Source organism: Anomaloglossus baeobatrachus, chromosome 3 (assembly GCF_048569485.1).
Source record: "Anomaloglossus baeobatrachus isolate aAnoBae1 chromosome 3, aAnoBae1.hap1, whole genome shotgun sequence".
Taxonomy (NCBI): domain Eukaryota; kingdom Metazoa; phylum Chordata; class Amphibia; order Anura; family Aromobatidae; genus Anomaloglossus; species Anomaloglossus baeobatrachus.
In genome coordinates this window covers 351708388-351728768 of record NC_134355.1, presented here as the reverse complement: position 1 = coordinate 351728768, position 20381 = coordinate 351708388, and the positions used below count along the sequence as shown (strand labels likewise).

Below are 20381 nucleotides of genomic sequence, written 5' to 3'. Positions count from 1 at the left end.
GCTTAACTAGTTTGCCATTTTCTGGCGACCGTTTATTTGGTGAGAGATTGGATGAAATCATCAAACAATCCAAGGGAAAGGAAACATCCTTACCCCAGGCCAAACCAAAAGCACCCCAACAGAGGAGAGGACAGTCGAGGTTTCGGTCCTTTCGGGGGGCGGGCAGGTCCCAATTCTCCTCGTCCAAGAGGCCTCAGAAGGATCAGAGGAACTCCGACGCATGGCGGTCTAAATCACGCCCTAAAAAGACCGCCGGAGGTGCCGCTACCAAGGCGGCTTCCTCATGACTTACGGCCTCCTCACACCGCATCCTTGGTCGGTGGCAGGCTCTCCCGCTTTTGCGGCACCTGGCTGCCACAAGTAAAAGACCGTTGGGTGAGAGACATTTTGTCTCACGGTTACAGGATAGAGTTCAGCTCTCGTCCTCCGACTCGATTCTTTACAACATCTCCGCCTCCCGAACGAGCCGAGGCTCTGCTGCAGGCGGTGGGCATTCTGAAAGCAGAAGGAGTGGTGGTCCCGGTTCCTCTTCAGCAACAGGGTCACGGTTTCTACTCCAACCTGTTTGTGGTTCCAAAGAAGGACGGGTCCTTCCGTCCTGTTTTGGACCTAAAACTGCTCAACAAACACGTAATGACCAGGCGGTTCCGGATGGAATCCCTCCGCTCCGTCATCGCCTCAATGTCACAAGGAGATTTTTCTCGCATCGATCGATATCAAGGATGCTTATCTCCACGTACCGATTGCTCCAGAGCATCAGCGCTTCCTGCGCTTTGCCATAGGAGACGAACACCTTCAGTTCGCGGCACTGCCGTTCGTCCTGGCGACAGCCCCAAGGGTTTTCACCAAGGTCATGGCTACAGTAGTTGCGGTCCTCCACTCTCAGGGTCACTCGGTGATACCTTACTTAGACGATCTGCTGGTCAAGGCACCCTCTCAAGAGGCATGCCAACACAGCCTCAACGTTACTCTGGAGACTCTCCAGAGTTTCGGGTGGATCATCAATTTTCCAAAGTCAAATCTGACACCGGTCCAATTGCTGACATATCTTGGCATGGAGTTTCATACTCTTCCAGCGATAGTGAAGCTTCCCCTGGACAAACAGCGTTCACTACAGACAGGGGTGCAATCTCTCCTTCAAGGTCGGTCACACCCCTTGAGGCGCCTCATGCACTTCCTAGGGAAGATGGTGGCAGCAATGGAGGCAGTCCCTTTCGCGCAGTTTCACCTGCGTCCTCTTCAATGGGACATCCTACGCAAATGGGACAGGATGCCGACGTCCCTAGACAGGAACGTCTCCCTCTCTCAGGCAACCAAAGCTTCCCTTCGGTGGTGGCTTCTTCCCACCTCATTATCGAAGGGGAAATCCTTCCTACCCCCATCCTGGGCGGTGATCACGACGGACGCGAGTCTGTCAGGGTGGGGAGCAGTCTTTCTCCACCACAGGGCTCAGGGTACGTGGACTCAGCAAGAGTCCTCACTTCAGATCAATGTTCTGGAGATCAGGGCAGTGTATCTTGCCCTAAAAGCGTTCCAGCAGTGGCTGGAAGGCAAGCAGATCCGAATTCAGTCGGACAACTCCACAGCGGTGGCTTACATCAACCACCAAGGTGGAACACGCAGTCGGCAAGCCTTCCAGGAAGTCCGGCGGATTTTGATGTGGGTGGAAGCCACGGCCTCCACCATCTCCGCAGTTCACATCCCGGGCGTGGAAAACTGGGAAGCAGACTTTCTCAGTCGCCAGGGCATGGACGCAGGGGAATGGTCCCTTCACCCGGACGTGTTTCAGGAGATCTGTTGCCGCTGGGGGATGCCGGACGTCGACCTAATGGCGTCACGGCACAACAACAAGGTCCCAACATTCATGGCCCGATCTCAAGATCACAGAGCTCTGGCGGCAGACGCCTTAGTTCAAGATTGGTCGCAGTTTCAGCTTCCTTATGTGTTTCCTCCTCTGGCACTGTTGCCCAGAGTGTTACGCAAGATCAGGGCCGACTGCCGCCGCGCCATCCTCGTCACTCCAGACTGGCCGAGGAGGTCGTGGTACCCGGATCTGTGGCATCTCACGGTCGGCCAACCGTGGGCACTGCCAGACCGACCAGACTTGCTGTCTCAAGGGCCATTTTTCCATCTGAATTCTGCGGCCCTCAACCTGACTGTGTGGCCATTGAGTCCTGGATCCTAGCGTCTTCAGGATTATCTCAAGAGGTCATTGCCACTATGAGACAGGCTAGGAAACCAACGTCCGCCAAGATCTACCACAGGACGTGGAAAATATTCCTGTCATGGTGCTCTGCTCAGGGTTTTTCTCCCTGGCCATTTGCCTTACCCACTTTTCTGTCCTTTCTTCAATCCGGATTGGAAAAGGGTTTGTCGTTAGGCTCCCTTAAGGGACAAGTCTCTGCGCTCTCTGTGTTTTTTCAGAAGTGCCTGGCCAGACTCCCACAGGTACGCACGTTCCTGCAAGGGGTTTGTCACATCGTCCCTCCTTACAAGCGTCCGTTGGAACCCTGGGATCTGAACAGGGTGCTGATGGTTCTTCAGAAACCACCGTTCGAGCCAATGAGGGAGATTTCGCTCGCACGCCTTTCGCAGAAAGTGGTGTTTCTAGTAGCAGTCACCTCACTTCGGAGAGTGTCTGAGCTAGCAGCGTTGTCATGCAAAGCTCCTTTCCTGGTGTTTCACCAGGACAAGGTGGTTCTGCGTCCGGTTCCGGAATTCCTACCCAAGGTGGTATCCCCTTTTCATCTCAATCAGGACATCTCCTTACCCTCGTTTTGTCCTCATCCAGTTCACCAATGTGAAAAGGATTTGCACTTGTTAGATCTAGTGAGAGCACTCAGAGTCTACATTTCTCGTACGGCGCCCCTGCGCCGCTCGGATGCACTCTTTGTCCTTGTCGCTGGCCAGCGTAAAGGGACACAAGCTTCCAAATCAACCCTGGCTCGGTGGATCAAGGAACCAATTCTTGAAGCTTATCGTTCCTCGGGGCTTCCGGTTCCCTCAGGACTGAAGGCCCATTCTACCAGGGCCGTGGGAGCGTCCTGGGCCTTGCGACACCAGGCTACGGCTCAGCAGGTGTGTCAGGCAGCTACCTGGTCGAGCCTGCACACTTTCACGAAACACTATCAGGTGCATACCTATGCTTCGGCAGATGCCAGCCTAGGTAGGCGAGTCCTTCAGGCGGCGGTTGCCCACCTGTAGGACGGAGCCGTTACGGCTCTATTATGAGGTATTATTTACCCACCCAGGGACTGCTTTTGGACGTCCCAATTGTCTGGGTCTCCCAATAAGGAGCGACAAAGAAGAAGGGAATTTTGTTTACTTACTGTAAATTCCTTTTCTTCTAGCTCCAATTGGGAGACCCAGCACCCGCCCCTGTTTTTTGTGTACACATGTTGTTCAGGTTAAATGGTTTCAGTTCTCCGAGATTCCTTCGGATTGAATTTACTTTAAACCAGTTTATAATTTTTTCCTCCTTCTTGCTTTTGCACCAAAACTGAGGAGCCCGTGCCTGCACGGGGGGTGTATAGGCTGAAGGGGAGGGGCTTTACACTTTTAGTGTAATACTTTGTGTGGCCTCCGGAGGCATAGCTATACACCCAATTGTCTGGGTCTCCCAATTGGAGCTAGAAGAAAAGGAATTTACGGTAAGTAAACAAAATTCCCTTCTTTTGATGGAGTTTATTTGTTCCGCAGTAATTGTGCCATATTGTGTGGGTCATTCTTTGACCGGAAATTTGGAGTTTTTCTCTCCCCTGATGATATAAGAAACGCGTTGGGAGAAATATGCACACCGCTGGATGCGTGTTTGGAACCTGTGGGGATCCGGAGTCATACAGTTAAGGACCAGGTTATCTTGCCTTTGGTAGCCAGGACTATCCAGCACCAGTGTTTTACCAACCAGGGAATAGGTTACACGGCAGATGGGGTAAGACCGTTCGTTTCCTGTAATCTCGTCATTGCCGTTTTTTTGCGGCATGTTTCAGTATTGGATACAGTATTCACATCATTAAGTATAAGGTGATTCAAGATAAGCCAGTTGGTCTGATTTCAGGATCATGATAAATGGTTTCTGGCTATATCTTTCTTATTGTTTTTTGTCTTGTCCCTTTTAATACAGGTCCCTTTCTGACCTTTTTACTATTTGGAAATATTAAAGGTTATGTTTTAGGCATAATTGCTTTCGTTCACTTTGCTATTATTGTCCATTTTCCCAGTGAATTGTTACCCAGTAGCTATCTATTATTTAGCCTTTACATATTACCTAAAACTAAGGAGCCGATAACCACTACCAGATAATTAATTTAAAATAAATACAACTTTTTGGGGGGACTCCTTGAAACACATGTAAATGCAATGTTTTTAAGAAGGGATTCCAGCTGCAATATAGAGACTGTGTTTCATGAATATTGTCATATTGAGAATTAATAAAATTGAAGCCTATAAGTTGACAGAACATGAATCCATAAGATACTGTAGTAGTGTATGAAATCTGATCTTATCACTCAGCAAGTTCAAAATGATAATATACACAACACTATATGTCACCTTGTTAAAGGGATCCTGATAGTAGACATACGAACAATGCGCAACATGACATGAATCAGACTTGGGAGTGTGCTAATACAGCCATGTACAGCAGGTGAAATAAGTATTGAACATGTCACCAATTTTCTAAGTAAATATGTTTTAAAAAAGTGCTACTAACATAAGTTTCTCAACAGATGTCAGTAGCAACCCATCCAATTCACAAAGGAAAAGAAAGCCATAGAAAAATCATGACACCAGCTGAAATCTATCAGTAATTGAAAAGCTTTCCTGCTACTTAGTGAAAATTAATATCTGCGTGTTCAGCTGATGACTTATCAAAAGATATCTCATTACCAATGTGCCATACAAGAAACCTCTTATGATGGTGAGCTGTCTCAAGATATTCGTATCAATAAATTCCTAATAAACATCTGCTGCCATCTGCCAGGATGATGAAGATGAGATGAGGGTGGGCATTTTAACCATGATCCTAAACACACATCCAAGAAAACTCAATTGGTTTCAGAGAAAGAAAATAAACCTGCTAGAATTGCCGAGCAAATCACCTGACCTGAATATAATAGAAAATTTATGGAAGTAACTAAAACTCAGAGTTCAGAGAAGTAGCTATGAAATACAGTATGCAAAATTTGAAAAGTGTGTGAGTGGAAGAATGGACCAAAATCACACCTGAGCAATGCATGGGACTAGTTTCTCTCTAAAGGAGGTGCCTTGACGCTGTCATCCCAACAAAGGCTTGTGTGTGAAGAATACATTTCAGTAAGTCTGTTCAATCACAAAAAGCACTGCGTCATTTCTTATTATTATATATCACTAGATTTTTGGACAATTGTAGGTTAATTTCTTTGTCTGTATGGATTGGATGGGTTGTTATCGACATCTGGAAAAAAAAGATCAAAAGTCTCTTTAGAAATATATTTACTTAGAAAATTGATGACATGTTCAATACTGTATAGGGAGGAACCTGGAAATCGGACTGGGGAGAAGTCATTCAGAACTATCAGTCCCAGGATGGCCTTTCAAAGTATATTTTCACTGCAGTATTTCACAGTAAAACACGGCTGTAATATCGCAGCCATTCTCAGATTAATGCTGCTCTTGGTTTGGGCAGCATGAATCTTTTGTCAGGTTCCATTTCAATTCACTTAGAATTCATCTATACATTAAATTACTGACTGTGTAATTTCTATTTTCTTTATTTTCAGGCAAGTTTTGTTCCAGCACAGGCAGGCCCTCATAGAGCAGCTTAAAGTCACAGAAGATGCCGCCCTGGTCCTACATCTCACATCCGTCTTGTTGTTCCAGTTGACTACGCACTGTATGCTTCATGCACCAGGAAGATGTGTCCCACAGATTATTTCATTCCTAAGCACAAAGATCCCTGAGGTATTGTCGTACATGAAATGCCATGTCTTCATCACACAGCTTCACAATAAGTCATGAGCCCAATCAGCATACATAATTTACACAAGGCACAGAGGCAAACAGAAATGTACTGAATCATTATATTTTATATCCATAAAATGCCTGGCCTTCTTTAGTGAATTACTGATGAACATTTAGACTCAATTAAAATTATCTTATATGAAGAATAATTAACAATCGCATCTTATGACCTATGCATAGGATATTCAAAGTCTATGGGATTGATGAATAAGCTGAGTGTTGTGCTCAACTAGTTTAGTCAGTCCCATGAACACTCAAATGAGAGATGTGGGTTTCCCTATTCCCATAGTTGGTGGGGCTTCCAGCAATTGGGGGTCCCAAGTGGTCATAATGTATCCTATGGATATATAATAAATTGTGAGTCTTGGAAGACTTTTTAAAGGAAACCTGTCAGGTACAGTATGCACTCAGAACCACGAGCAGATCTGGGTATATATTGCTATTCCCTGCCTAACTGTCCTTGTATACCCTAGCATAGATAAAGATCTTTAGAAAAAGTATTTCTTTGTCGCTCCATTGGGAGACCCAGGCAATTGGGTGTATAGCTTCTGCCTCCGGAGGCCACACAAAGTATTACACTAAAAAGTGTAACCCCTCCCCTCTGCCTATACACCCTCCCGTGGATCACGGGCTCCTCAGTTTTATGCTTTGTGTGGAAGGAGGCACACATCCACTCATGCATCCCCATTTTAGTCAGCAGCAGCTGCTGATTTTATCGGTTGGAAAAAAAGAGGGCCCCCACAGGGCCCCCGGCATGCTCCCTTCTCACCCCACTAAGTCGGCGGTGCTGTTAAGGTTGAGGTACCCATTGCGGGTACAGAGGCTGGAGCCACATGCCGTTTTCCTTCACCATCCCTTAGAGGCTCTGGGAGAAGTGGGATCCTAACCGGTCATCCATTCACTGGGACCGGGCTCCCTCCGCAGCCCCTGTGGGAATCTGCCGGACAGGAGTCTATGTATCCTCAGGGACAGGGCCGTGCATCTAAAGGTACTCTGGGTCCCCATGGGGACGGTGCATGGAGCGCTTGTTTCACAGACGCTGCAGCAGCTGCTGGTTTGTGAAGACCGGGACTTCCGCGCCGACCGCGCCTGTTTGTCGGCCGCGGTATTAAATTTAGTCCCCGGCTTCATGGCGGCCTAGTACCATAACTCCCGCCCCCGGGCCTGCCAGTCAGGGGTAAGGGCGGGACGGTCGACCTGACGTCGGCAGAGAGGGCTGGAGCATACTTTAGGTTTCCTCCCCCCCCTCACTGATCACTGTAGGGCCCCAGATTCCCGCACTTTACTAGTCGCCGCCCACGGCTCCCTCCTCCCCTGAGAGCTCCGGCAGCCATTTTTACACACATTCTGCCGGTGGAGGATTTCAGGAACGAGCTCTGGGAGACCTAAGGCAGGGAATCTGGTGGACACACACTCCGCTTTGGGCGGTCGGGAAGCCACACCGGTCACCCGGTGCTGGTCCCCCTAGGGTGCCGGAGTATATATATATATATATTTGTATATATTTTCTCTGTTCAGCCGGGTTGTTTGCTTTTGGCTATATACCCTCAGTGATCACTCTCCTAGGAGACAACAGCATGTCGTCCACAAGGAGCAAGGGCGCTAAGGCAAAGGGTTTTTTTGCAACCTGTACCTCTTGTGGGGCTATGTTACCTGCGGGTTCCACCTACCCTCACTGTGAGCAATGCTCGACCCCTGTTGCACTTGCTCAGCCGGAGCCTCGGTCACTAGTGGGCCCCTCGGCTCAGGCAGACCCTCCTGCTTCCCCTGTCCAGGCGGCAGGGACAGAGTTTGCAGTTTTTGCTGAGAAACTCTCTGAGTCGCTTTCACAATCCATGGCTCAGTCTATGGACAAATGGTCTGCCAAGCTACTAGAAGCCTTGCAGTCCTGACCGGTCCTTACACAGGCCCCGGGCACTGTTGGATCATCGCCTCCAGGCCCCTCTCGGTCTGCGCCGCAGCGTGCTCCCGGGGTGGCCCCTAGGTCTCACGTGGAGGACTCCTGCACGGACCACAGTCCCAGACCGGCTAAGCGGGCTCGCTGGGAATCTTCCCCGACTTCCTCACGCTGCTCGGGGTCTCAGCTTCAGGACTCTCTGGAGGATGAGGCGGACGTCGCAGCTCAGGGCTCTGACCCTGACGTTGCTCTCAATCTTGATACACCTGAAGGGGACGCCATAGTAAATGACCTTATATCGTCCATCAACCAGGTGCTAGATCTTTCTCCCCCAGCTCCACCTATAGAGGAGTCGGCTTCGCAGCAGGAGAAACACCAGTTTAGGTTTCCCAAACGTACACGGAGTGCGTTTTTCGATCACTCTAACTTCAGAGATGCTGTCCAGAAGCACAGAGCATTTCCGGACAAGCGCTTTACTAAGCGCCTTAATGACACACATTACCCCTTCCCCTCTGACGTAGTTAAGGGTTGGGCTCAATGTCCCAAGGTGGATCCTCCAGTCTCTAGACTGGCGGCTAGATCTGTAGTATCAGTTGCAGATGGCTCATCGCTCAAGGATGCCACTGACAGGCAGATAGAGCTCCTGGTGAAATCCATCTATGAAGCCACAGGTGCGTCTTTTGCCCCGGCCTTTGCAGCCGTGTGGGCACTCCAAGCTATCTCAGCTTGTCTGTCTGAGATTAATGCGGTCACACGTACCTCTGCTCCGCAAGTTGCGTCTTTGACTTCTCAGGCGTTGGCTTTTTCGTCCTACGCCATGAACGCCGTCCTGGACTCTGCTAGCCGTACAGCGGTAGCATCCGCTAATTCGGTGGCAGTCCGCAGGGCCATGTGGCTACGCGAATGGAAGGCAGACTCTGCTTCCAAGAAGTTCTTAACCGGTTTGCCGTTTTCTGGCGACCGATTGTTTGGCGAACGATTGGATGAAATTATTAAGGAATCCAAGGGAAAGGACTCGTCCTTACCCCAGTCCAAACCGAAGAGACCTCAGCAACGGAAAATACAACCGAGGTTTCGGTCCTTTCGGCCCTCAGCCAAGTCCCAATCCTCCTCGTCCAACAGGCCAGAGAAGGGCCAGAGGAACTCTTATGCGTGGCGGTCTAAGTCACGCCCCCAAAAAAACGCCGGAGGCACTGCCTCCAAGGCGGCCTCCTCATGACTCTCGGCATCCCCTAGCCGCATCCTCGGTCGGTGGCAGGCTCTCCCGCTTTTGCGATGCCTGGTGGCCACATGTCCAAGACCGATGGGTGAGAGACATTCTGTCTCACGGTTACAGGATAGAGTTCAGCTCTCGTCCTCCGACTCGTTTCTTCAGAACATCTCCGCCCCCATCTCGGGCCGGCGCACTTTTTCAGGCTGTGGGCGTTCTGAAGTCAGAAGGAGTGGTGATTCCCGTTCCCCCTCAGGAACATGGTCACGGCTTCTACTCCAACTTGTTCGTGGTGCCAAAGAAGGACGGATCATTCCGTCCCGTTCTGGACCTCAAACTGCTCAACAGGCATGTGAGCACCAGAAGGTTTCGGATGGAATCTCTCCGCTCGGTCATCGCCTCGATGTCACAAGGAGACTTCCTAGCATCAATCGACATCAAGGATGCTTATCTCCATGTGCCGATCGCACCCGAGCATCAACGCTTCCTGCGTTTCGCCATCGGGAACGAACACCTTCAGTTCGTGGCACTGCCTTTCGGCCTGGCGACAGCCCCACGGGTCTTCACCAAGGTCATGGCATCCGTTGTGGCGGTCCTACACTCTCAGGGCCACTCGGTGATCCCTTACTTAGACGATCTCCTAGTCAGGGCACCTTCCCGGGTGGCGTGTCAACACAGCCTGACCGTCGCTCTGGAGACTCTCCAGCAGTTCGGGTGGCTTATCAACTTCCCAAAGTCCAAGTTGACACCGACCCAATCACTGACTTACCTCGGGATGGCGTTTCATACTCACTCAGCGGTAGTCAAGCTACCGCTGGACAAACAGCTTTCGCTGCAGACAGGGGTGCAATCTCTTCTTCGGGGTCAGTCACACCCCTTGAGGCGCCTCATGCACTTCCTGGGGAAGATGGTGGCAGCAATGGAGGCAGTGCCCTTCGCGCAGTTCCATCTGCGCCCACTCCAATGGGACATTCTCCGCAAATGGGACAGGAGGTCGACGTCCCTCGACAGGAACGTCTCTCTTTCCCTTGCAGCCAAAACCTCTCTTCAGTGGTGGCTTCTTCCCACTTCTCTATCGCAGGGAAAATCCTTCCTGCCCCCATCCTGGGCTGTGGTCACGACGGACGCGAGCCTGTCAGGGTGGGGAGCGGTTTTTCTCCACCACAGGGCTCAGGGAACCTGTACCCCGATAGAGTCTTCCCTTCAGATCAATGTTCTGGAGATAAGGGCAGTGTATCTAGCCCTAAAGGCGTTCCATCGGTGGCTGGAGGGCAGGCAGATCCGCATACAGTCGGACAACGCCACGGCGGTCGCGTACATCAACCACCAGGGCGGCACGCGCAGCCGTCAAGCCTTCCAGGAAGTCCGGCGGATTCTGCTGTGGGCGGAGGCCACAGCCTCCACCATCTCCGCAGTTCACATCCCGGGTGTAGAAAACTGGGAAGCAGACTTTCTCAGTCGTCAGGGCATGGATGCGGGGGAATGGTCTCTTCACCCAGACGTGTTTCGAGAGATCTGTCGCCGCTGGGGAACGCCGGACGTCGATCTCATGGCGTCACGGCACAACAACAAGGTCCCGGCCTTCATGGCACGGTCTCAAGATCACAGAGCTCTGGCGGCGGACGCGTTAGTTCAGGATTGGTCGCAGTTTCGACTCCCTTATGTGTTTCCTCCTCTGGCGATGTTGCCCAGAGTGTTACGCAAGATCAGATCCGACTGTCATCGCGCCATTCTCGTCGCTCCAGATTGGCCGAGGCGGTCGTGGTACCCGGATCTGTGGCATCTCACGGTGGGTCAGCCGTGGGCGCTTCCAGACCGCACAGACCTGCTGTCACAAGGGCCGTTTTTCCATCTGAATTCTGCGGCCCTCAACCTGACTGTGTGGCCATTGAGTCCTGGCTCCTAGCGTCGTCGGGTTTACCTCAGGATGTCATTGCCACTATGAGACAGGCCAGGAAACCAACATCCGCCAAGATCTATTACAGGTCGTGGCGGATCTTCTTGTCCTGGTGCTCTGATAAGAGTTTTACTCCCTGGCCTTTTGCCTTACCCATTTTTCTTTCATTCCTTCAATCCGGAATGGACAAGGGTTTGTCACTTGGCTCTCTCAAGGGACAAGTATCGGCGCTCTCAGTATTTTTTCAAAAGCGCCTGGCAAGGCTTCCGCAGGTCCGCACGTTCCTGCAGGGAGTTTGCCACATAGTTCCACCCTACAAGCGTCCGCTGGAACCCTGGGACCTTAACAGGGTGTTAATGGCTCTTCAAAAACCACCTTTCGAGCCGCTGAGGGATGTCTCTTTATCACCAGAAGGTGGCATTTCTTGTGGCAATTACCTCACTCCGAAGAGTGTCGGAGCTTGCAGCGCTGTCATGCAAATCCCCTTTCCTGGTTTTTCACCAGGATAAGGTGGTTCTGCGTCCTGTCCCGGAGTTTCTCCCTAAGGTGGTATCTCCTTTTCATCTCAATCAGGATATCTCCTTACCGTCATTTTGCCCTCATCCAGTTCACCAGTGTGAAAAGGATTTGCATTCATTAGATCTAGTGAGAGCACTCCGGCTCTACGTGTCTCGCACGGCGCCCCTGCGCCGGTCAGATGCGCTCTTTGTCCTGGTCGCTGGCCAGCGTAAGGGTTCGCAGGCTTCCAAGTCAACTTTGGCTTGGTGGATCAAGGAACCGATTCTTGAAGCCTACCGTTCTTCGGGGCTTCCTCTTCCTTCGGGGCTGAAAGCCCATTCTACCAGAGCCGTGGGTGCGTCCTGGGCATTGCGACACCGGGCTACGGCTCAGCAGGTGTGTCAGGCAGCTACCTGGTCTAGTCTGCACACCTTCACAAAACACTATCAAGTGCATACCTATGCTTCGGCAGATGCCAGTCTAGGTAGGCGAGTCCTTCAGGCGGCGGTTGCCCACCTGTAGGAAGGGGTCGTTTTTCGGCTCTCTTTTATTGAGGTATTCTTTTACCCACCCAGGGACTGCTTTTGGACGTCCCAATTGTCTGGGTCTCCCAATGGAGCGACAAAGAAGAAGGGAATTTTGTTTACTTACCGTAAATTCCTTTTCTTCTAGCTCCTATTGGGAGACCCAGCACCCGCCCCTGTTCCCTTCGGGCTGGTTGTTCTTTTGTGTACACATGTTGTTCATGTTGAATTGTTCTTTTGGTTATGGTTTCAGTTCTCCGAACATCCTTCGGATTGAATTTACCCCAGACCAATTTATAAGTTTCCTCCTTCCTGCTTTTGCACCAAAACTGAGGAGCCCGTGATCCACGGGAGGGTGTATAGGCAGAGGGGAGGGGTTACACTTTTTAGTGTAATACTTTGTGTGGCCTCCGGAGGCAGAAGCTATACACCCAATTGTCTGGGTCTCCCAATAGGAGCTAGAAGAAAAGGAATTTACGGTAAGTAAACAAAATTCCCTTCTTCTAAATATCCTTTTCGATATGCTAATGAGCGCAGGGACTAGTAGCAAGGGCGTTTAGTTACTGTGCTCATTCCGTCCTCTTAGTATGTTGCCAGGGGCGTGCTAACATGCTATTCAATGTCCATTGCCCAGCAGTGATGCGCATCAAAACAGTGGGCTTAGGGTCAGTGCATATTATCAGAATGCCCAGCACTTTCGGTCATGCGCAGTAGACCTCTCTGAAGCCGGGATGCGTACACCCGGCTTCATAGTGTGCATGACCATAAGTGCTGGGGACTGCTGATCATGCACACTGACCCTAAGTCCGGCGTCCTGAAGCTGTGACAATGGACACAGGTACACGCGTCACGCTGATAACGCTGGGCAGTGGGCATTGACTAGCATGTTGGCACGCCCCTGTGGGCGTGCTAACCTGCTTAGAGAGCGGAATGAGCAGAAGAACTAGTGCCAACACGGAGTGTTCCTCAGTGTGTCAAGAGTAGGAGAAGAGGGTTGCATTGGAACACATTTAATAATTAGTCATAAAATTGTAAATAACTAATGAACAAATATTGTAAATAACTAATAAACAAATAAAGTTGCGTTAAAACCAAGCACACCATTGTTTTTCTTGTGAAATCCTCAACAAGTTTGATGTGTTAAAGGACCTTCTTCCCATTTGGAAAAAAATAAAGTTGGAATCAAAATGGCCGACTTCAAAATGGCCGCCATTGTCACCACCCATCTTGAAATGTTTCCCCCCCTCCCATATACTAATGAGCCACAAACAGGAAGTTGATATAACCAACCATTCCCATTTTATGTAGGTGTGTCCATATAGAAATGGCCACCCTGTAGTATCTTAATAATTGTAAGAGGATGTGCACAGTTATGCAACCACATTATTTTATTTTTATCAATCACAAAATGGTTTCTTAATGGACTTGTACAGATTATAAATAACATTTGAAGTGGAAAAAGTTCTGAACTGACTTTTTTTTATATTCTTTTTTTTTTTTTTTTTTTACATGACGAAAACATCACATTTTAACAGGCGTTCGTAGACTTTTTATATCCACTGTCTATTGCACCCTTTCAATTAAGAGTATTAATTAGTATGTGGACATTAATGATGACTATCACTGCAGCTAACATATATAGGTTTAAGATTATTTTTCTGCCCTATTCATACTATTGTGTGCTTGTTGCCTTTCTTCTTTTATATAGGACCAGCACAGCTTGTTGGTTAACTACCAAAGCCTGGTGGTTAAGCAGTTAATTGGTCAGGCCAAGCAGAAGGATGATGATGATGTAGACACGACCGGAGATCTAGCAGACGAATCTGGAAAAACTTCAGATTTCATTAGAAAAGAACTTCAAGAGTTGTCTGCTGCAATCAAAGATCTTGCTCTCCGACCCAGAAAGTCCTCGGCATCAGAAGAGTAACCAGGCATCGATTCCTTTTTATATCCACAAGCTTTATTTCCGCTAAGCTTCAATGAACACTCAAGATGGTTTTCATTATAACAAATAAAGGAATATGAAGAAATAAGTACTATGATGGGGAGAATCTTACTGTAATTAAGCAAAATATTTTTAAAGGGAAACCTGTCATTATATTCCCGCTGACTAAACAAACAACACCATGAAATAGAGCCTGGATATAAAAATACATAAAAAAACATAATTTGAATAGCTGGCTGAAGAATATAGGGAGAGACCGGAGTAATCTGAGGCAGGTCCCCGACTGTTTCTCCCTGTCCCACTCCAGTTGATTTCCAGGTATCTTCCATAGGTGTGTTTAAGAAGGAAGATAACATCCAGCGGACAATAGGCGAGGATAAGTAAATAAATCTGTCTGTCTTTTTATTTAACCATTAAAAAGCTGCCACTGCAATATTGGCACCTATGAAACACACGGGATGAATGATCCAAGGCGTTTCGACAAGAGATAGTTATTAAAGATGATCGAATACCTCAAATATTCGGCTTCGCGAATATTTGCCAAATAGGTCGCCGCTATTCGACTATTCGCAAATATTCGATGCGCAATGTAAGTCTATTGGAAACCCGAATAACAAGTATTCGGAACTATTTGGGCTTCCCATAAACTTACATTGCGCATAGAATATTCGCATAGCGGCGACCTATTCGTCGGATATTCACGAAGCCGAATATTTGAGGTATTCGATCATCCCTAATAGTTATTCATGAATAAAACGTAACTACCTTTTGTCTAAATGCTTTGGATCGTTCATCCTCTGTGTTCTGTGGGTGGCAATACCACAGTGGCAGATTTTTAATGGTTTAATAAAGACTGATTTTTTTTTTTTTTACTTATCCTCACCGATTGGCCACTGGATGTTATCTTCCTTCTTGTCTTGAAGTTTCTGCAGTCCAAACCATGGTCTTTCCGTGCGGACAGTGTGATACACTCCGGACCTCTTAGACGTGGTTAGCTTGGCTATCTGTATGTTTGTTTTCCATATGTGTGTTTAGGCAGAAACTTGGCAGTCACAGAGTGAGAAGCCAGCTGGCAACATCTTTTCAAACTGCAGTATATCACAAAATTGAGTACACCCCCTCACATTTTTGTAAATATTTTATATCTTTTCATGGGCCATCACTGAAGATATACTTTATATTGTATCAAAGTAGTCAGTGTACAGCTTGTATAAAAGTGTAAATTTGCTGTGCCCTCTAAATAACTTAACACACTGCTATTAATGTCTAAACCACTTGCAACAAAAGTGAGTACACCCCAAGTGAAAATGGCCAAACACCTTCAAGACTACCACTACCTTGTTAACTTGTTACCAACATTTGACGTAGTGGATAAGTCATGGCTCATGTCAGTATACTCACCGCCGACTGCTACGGTGAGTCCCACACTTGTCTGCTGATTTGAGCAGCTGACATGTGTGGCTATCTGGCACAGGTGGACATGCGATCCACCCGCGCCTGTCAACCCCTTAGATCACACTGTCAAAATGTGACAGCGCAATGTAAATGGCTGCAGCGGGTAATGTGCACTTACCCGCCACCATGGGTAGCCCCATGATGTGATCACAGGGAGCCGATGGTTGCCATGGTAGCACAGAGTCATGTGATAATTCCTGTCGCTATCATGACTCACTTCCTGCTACAGCCGGCAGAGCACTGGTTGTATCAGAAGACCAGCATTTCTGCTGATCTGAGTTGTGCAGCTATGCTTAGCAGTAATGAACATGGGATCAGACTGCTGATCCTTATATAGTCCCCTGGGGGACTAGTAAAATTTAAAAAAAAAAATTAAATTCACCCCCTTTAAAACTAAAGGGTTAAACAAATAAAACATATACACATATTTGGTATCTCAGCATAGAGAAACGCTCGATCTATCAAAATATACAATCAATTAACCGGATTGGTAAATGGCGCAGCAGCAAAGAAAATCCAAACGCCAAAATTAAGTTTTTTTGGTCATTGCAAATTTTGCGCAAAATGCAATAACAGGCCCTCAAAATGTAGCATCTGCGCAAAACTGGTACGATAAAACAGTCAGCTTGAGACGCAAAAAATAAGCAGTCATTAAGCCCTATATCCAGAAAATAAGAACACTGCGGGTCGCCGAAAACTTGAATTTTTTTTTAATCCTTTTAGATAAACGTAAACCTATACATGTTTGGTGTCTGTGAACTCGTACCGACCTGAGGCATCACACCGGCAGATCAGTTGTACCATACAGTGAATAAAATATCCCAAAAACAATTGTGCAATCTGACTTTTTCTTACAATTTTTCCACACGGAATTTGTTTTGCCATTTTCAGTGCACTATATGGTATAACTCATGGTTTCATTTAAAAATACAACTCATCCTGCAAAAAATAAACCCTCATATGGCAAGTTTGAGGGAAAAATAAAAAAAGTTACGGCTCTCGGAAGCAGGGGAGCAAAAACAACGGGTGATGTGTTATTTAGAGGGCAAACCAAATTTACACTGTTATACAAGCTGGACGCTGATACAATGTAAGGTAGTCAAAGTGTCATATTTTCAGTGTTGTTACATGAAAAGATATAATAAAAATGTGAGGGGTGTACTCACTTTTGTGATACACTGTATGTTTTCTCTAAAACGCCACAGCATTTCAGCAAAAAACATATCTGGTGTCTACCACACAAAATGGGTCTGGGTGACTGTGCCCACTGTTCAGGTAACATGATCTAATGACAGGTTCCTTTAGGCCCCCAGATCTGGTAAATAATTTAAATGGAATACTTAACCAAAATGAAAATTCTGCATTGGTTTAAAGATAATTTTAAGAAAAATATAAAAAAATAAAAATGAATTTACTATAATGCCTTTGAATAGTTCCTCTCCTGCCAGCTATCCTCCTGACTAGCAGACATAACAGGGAATAGATCTACAAGACGCCCAGTCCCTATAATTGCTCCTATGGGATATTTCAAGTTGCGTAACTAAGATATAATGAACATTTCTGAAAAATAAACTAGGCCTGGTTTATTTCTAACCTTATATTGGAGATTCATCTAAAGAGTGTATCACCAGTGTGCAGCTGCCATTTTTGTTACAAAAAACAAAAACTGGGCAGCCACAGACTATTGTGGTTTTTCTTTCTAGCACTTATTATCAAAATCATTTGCCATCTTAAAGGACCCAAATTTCTTGTTGGATCCTGGCATGAAGAAGAGTGTCCCACTGCTTTCCATGCCAGTGCTCCCTGAAAGCGTCAGATCTGTGTTATTGCGACACCTTGTACTTAATCAGCCCTGCAGTGTCTTTTAATAAGCAGTTACCAACAGGTAACATTAGATCGGCCAACGGCTAGATCGGCCAACGGCTAGATCGGCCAACGGCTAGATCGGCCAACGGCTAGATCGGCCAACGGCTAGATCGGCCAACGGCTAGATCGGCCAACGGCTAGATCGGCCAACGGCTAGATCGGCCAACGGCTAGATCGGCCACTGGCTAGTAATGGATAGCAGGGGTGATTTTAGTTCAGTGTGTGAGATTTTGCAATAATATGAGCGCTCACGCTTTTAGGGCTCATGCAAATGACCAATATTTTTTATTCGAGTGCAATTCGACAGAACATCAGATTGCACTCAGACCAATGTTATTCAGTAAGGCACTACACAAATCTTTTTGTTTTTGTTTTTCTGACCCCAAAAAAATCACAATGCTTTATTTGTCGCCATAAATTGGATCGCATTAACCCATTCAAGTCTATGGCTCAGTGAAAAAAACAACTATTTTCACAAACTGACAGAATGGAGGAGATGGCGGATTTTTTTTCTTAGTTTTTTCAACATGCGCGACAAATGGATCCAACTCTGGTCAAACTATTGAAACTCAGATCAGAGTCTGATTAGCATAATCTGACCGTTTTTCTCTGATGCAAAAAATATGGTTATGTGACCCTTACAGTGAGGAAGGCCATAGAGAGCAGTGGGATCTCCTCTGCATGCCGGGATCCTACTACCAGGAAGTCTGGACTTTTGCTAGAAACTCACCTTCGGGGGTGGCTTTAAGGGACACATCATTTATTTATATGAAGTGCTTTTTAGAAAAAACATTCAATGCCTGGCTGTCCACTGTTAGGACAGCCACAGTCTGAAGACAGGCACTTTTAAGGAAGATTTCTAAATGCATGTAATAAATATAGGCATACAGTCAGATCTCTCTTGGCTACCTTCAAAGAATGGACACATTTGACGTTTAACTTTTCCTAGTGTGTTTGCCAAACATAATTAGACACAGTGTGCACAGAGCCTTATTACTGAAATGAGCAATGTTTCCTAACTCTAAAAATGTATAAGGAATGAACACTGAAACCTCTCTCTACCCTTGATCAGCATAGAGTTAATAATGCAAACACAATTTGCCCAGAGGGCAACTAGAGGTACCCTAACTAAAGACCTATAAAACATAACTTTTATTATTATTGCCAAAATAAACAGACCAGTTTAAAACTAGAGTGCAGGGTGACCTAATACATATGCTAGATCACGTGTCCGGCCGCCGACCAGACACCACATACAGATGGACTACTGTCTTATAATATCATCAGATTGGTACAGCCCTACACTAGCTCTAAAACCATTCAGCTAATAGCCTCCCCGACATGTTTCACCATAACTGTCGGTGAAATTACTTAGGTGACTGAGGCTATAATAAGGAATGTGCACAACTTCTTTTAGATGTCCACATACCGATCACGTTTTACAGGAATAAGACGCTTTAGGAATCGTTTTTATTCCTAATGTGTCTTTTGCTAACTTTTCGGTCATTTTTTTTGCAAAGTCTTTACCTCCTGGGATTTTGTTTTCTAATTTGTATGTATTTAGTGGTGAGCTGCTGCTAACCAGTAGCCATCTCAAGAATGGTCAGGTCACTTCTTCTAATTGCTTTGCGTCTTTGGAAGTCTCAAGCTGTTAAAAGGAGTTCAAGAAGACTGAACATATTTATAGCTAATTATTTTCCCATTGCAATGCATATTTTCATTCTTTTGAGTGTTTACTTAGCTCTTTTTCAGGTATGTTTCAGAGTGTACCTGCCTAATAAAATGTAGTGTGCACATACCCTTAAGGCCGAGTCACACACAACGACTTACCAGCGATCCCGACAACAATACGACCTGATAAGGATCGCTGGTAAGTCGCTGGTGAGATGTCACAGTCAGACCTTACCAATGACGCAGTAACGATCAGCGACCTGTATAACGATCTCTGCAGGCGTTGGGACCGTGTTAGGAGGTCGTTGGTAGGCGTCAAACCAAACCAGGACATCGCCTTTGAAGAAAATGGTCCGAACCATTCGGCAGCGACTAGCGATCTCACTGCAAGGGCCTGAACACTGGTAGGTGTCACACATAACGAGATTACTGGCGAGATCGTTGCTGTGTCACAGAAACTGTGACTCAGCAACAATCTCGTTAGCGATTTCGTGTGTGACCTTTAGACTGCAAGCCAAATGCTTTACGACAATGTCTGCCTATCAGTGGCTCCTCAAATATTGCAAAACTACTACATCTGCATATTTGCAAAAGCTAAACATCCACAATGCCAGCATGCTGAGAGTTTTAGTTTTGGAATAGATGGGGAGCTGGTTGGTTCTGTATTGCATATAGAATCATAGAAGAATATGCTTACATATTTGGAAGAACAACCTGCATGTAAAGTTTTGTAATAACTAGTACTATATTGTACTTAATTTCCGGCCATATCTGCCCTAAGTGTTATACTGAGCTTATACCATTTGTATTATTCTGTATTCGTTATCAGTGTAAAATGACACCTAATCTATACGCCCCAATTTACCATTGCGCTTTACTGATCACTTACTACTACAGATGGCAGAATGTTTGCTTGACTTTACCAAGCATCAATTTCTTTAAAATATCTGTAAGAGATGGGTAATTTGCTTTATATTACAAAAGACCTGTACAAAATATATTTCCAAACTAAAGAAATTTAGTTTGTTTTGTTGTCCCTTGAGATCAATAGAAAATTCTTAGAAGAATGAATGATAAATATGTTTGGTGTGTTTTCATTCAATAAATTGAGCTTGCTATCTTTTCATGAGCCTAAATATGTCATCCTGTGGATAAAAAAACCCATTAGAAGCATGGATGAAGAACCAGTGCTAATGAAAAGCCCTACTATTTGCAGAGTCACATATTTCTAGATTACATGGCATCAGAAACATGGAGAAATAAGTTTGTGGTCTGTCTTTGTTGGTTTAACCCAGGAAGGACCAAGCAATTTATTTTTAATTTTTTTTGTTTTAACGCTTTCGTTTTTTCCTGCCCTCTTTCCAAGAACCATCATTTTTTATTTTTCCATCGCTATAGCCATGTGAGGGCTTGTTCTC

General features: G+C 46.5%; 1 protein-coding gene across 1 annotated transcript in view; it reads left to right on the top strand.

Annotated features, from left to right (window-relative positions):
- Positions 1-14059, top strand: part of UFL1 (UFM1 specific ligase 1) — a 156730-nt gene extending 142671 nt beyond the window's left edge. The window contains exons 18-19 of the mRNA XM_075340109.1: positions 5760-5940; positions 13735-14059. Coding sequence (XP_075196224.1) covers positions 5760-5940; positions 13735-13953 — 400 coding nt within the window. The 3' untranslated portion in view covers positions 13954-14059. The remainder of the gene's footprint in view (positions 1-5759; positions 5941-13734) is intronic.
- The last annotated feature ends 6322 nt before the right edge of the window (positions 14060-20381 follow it).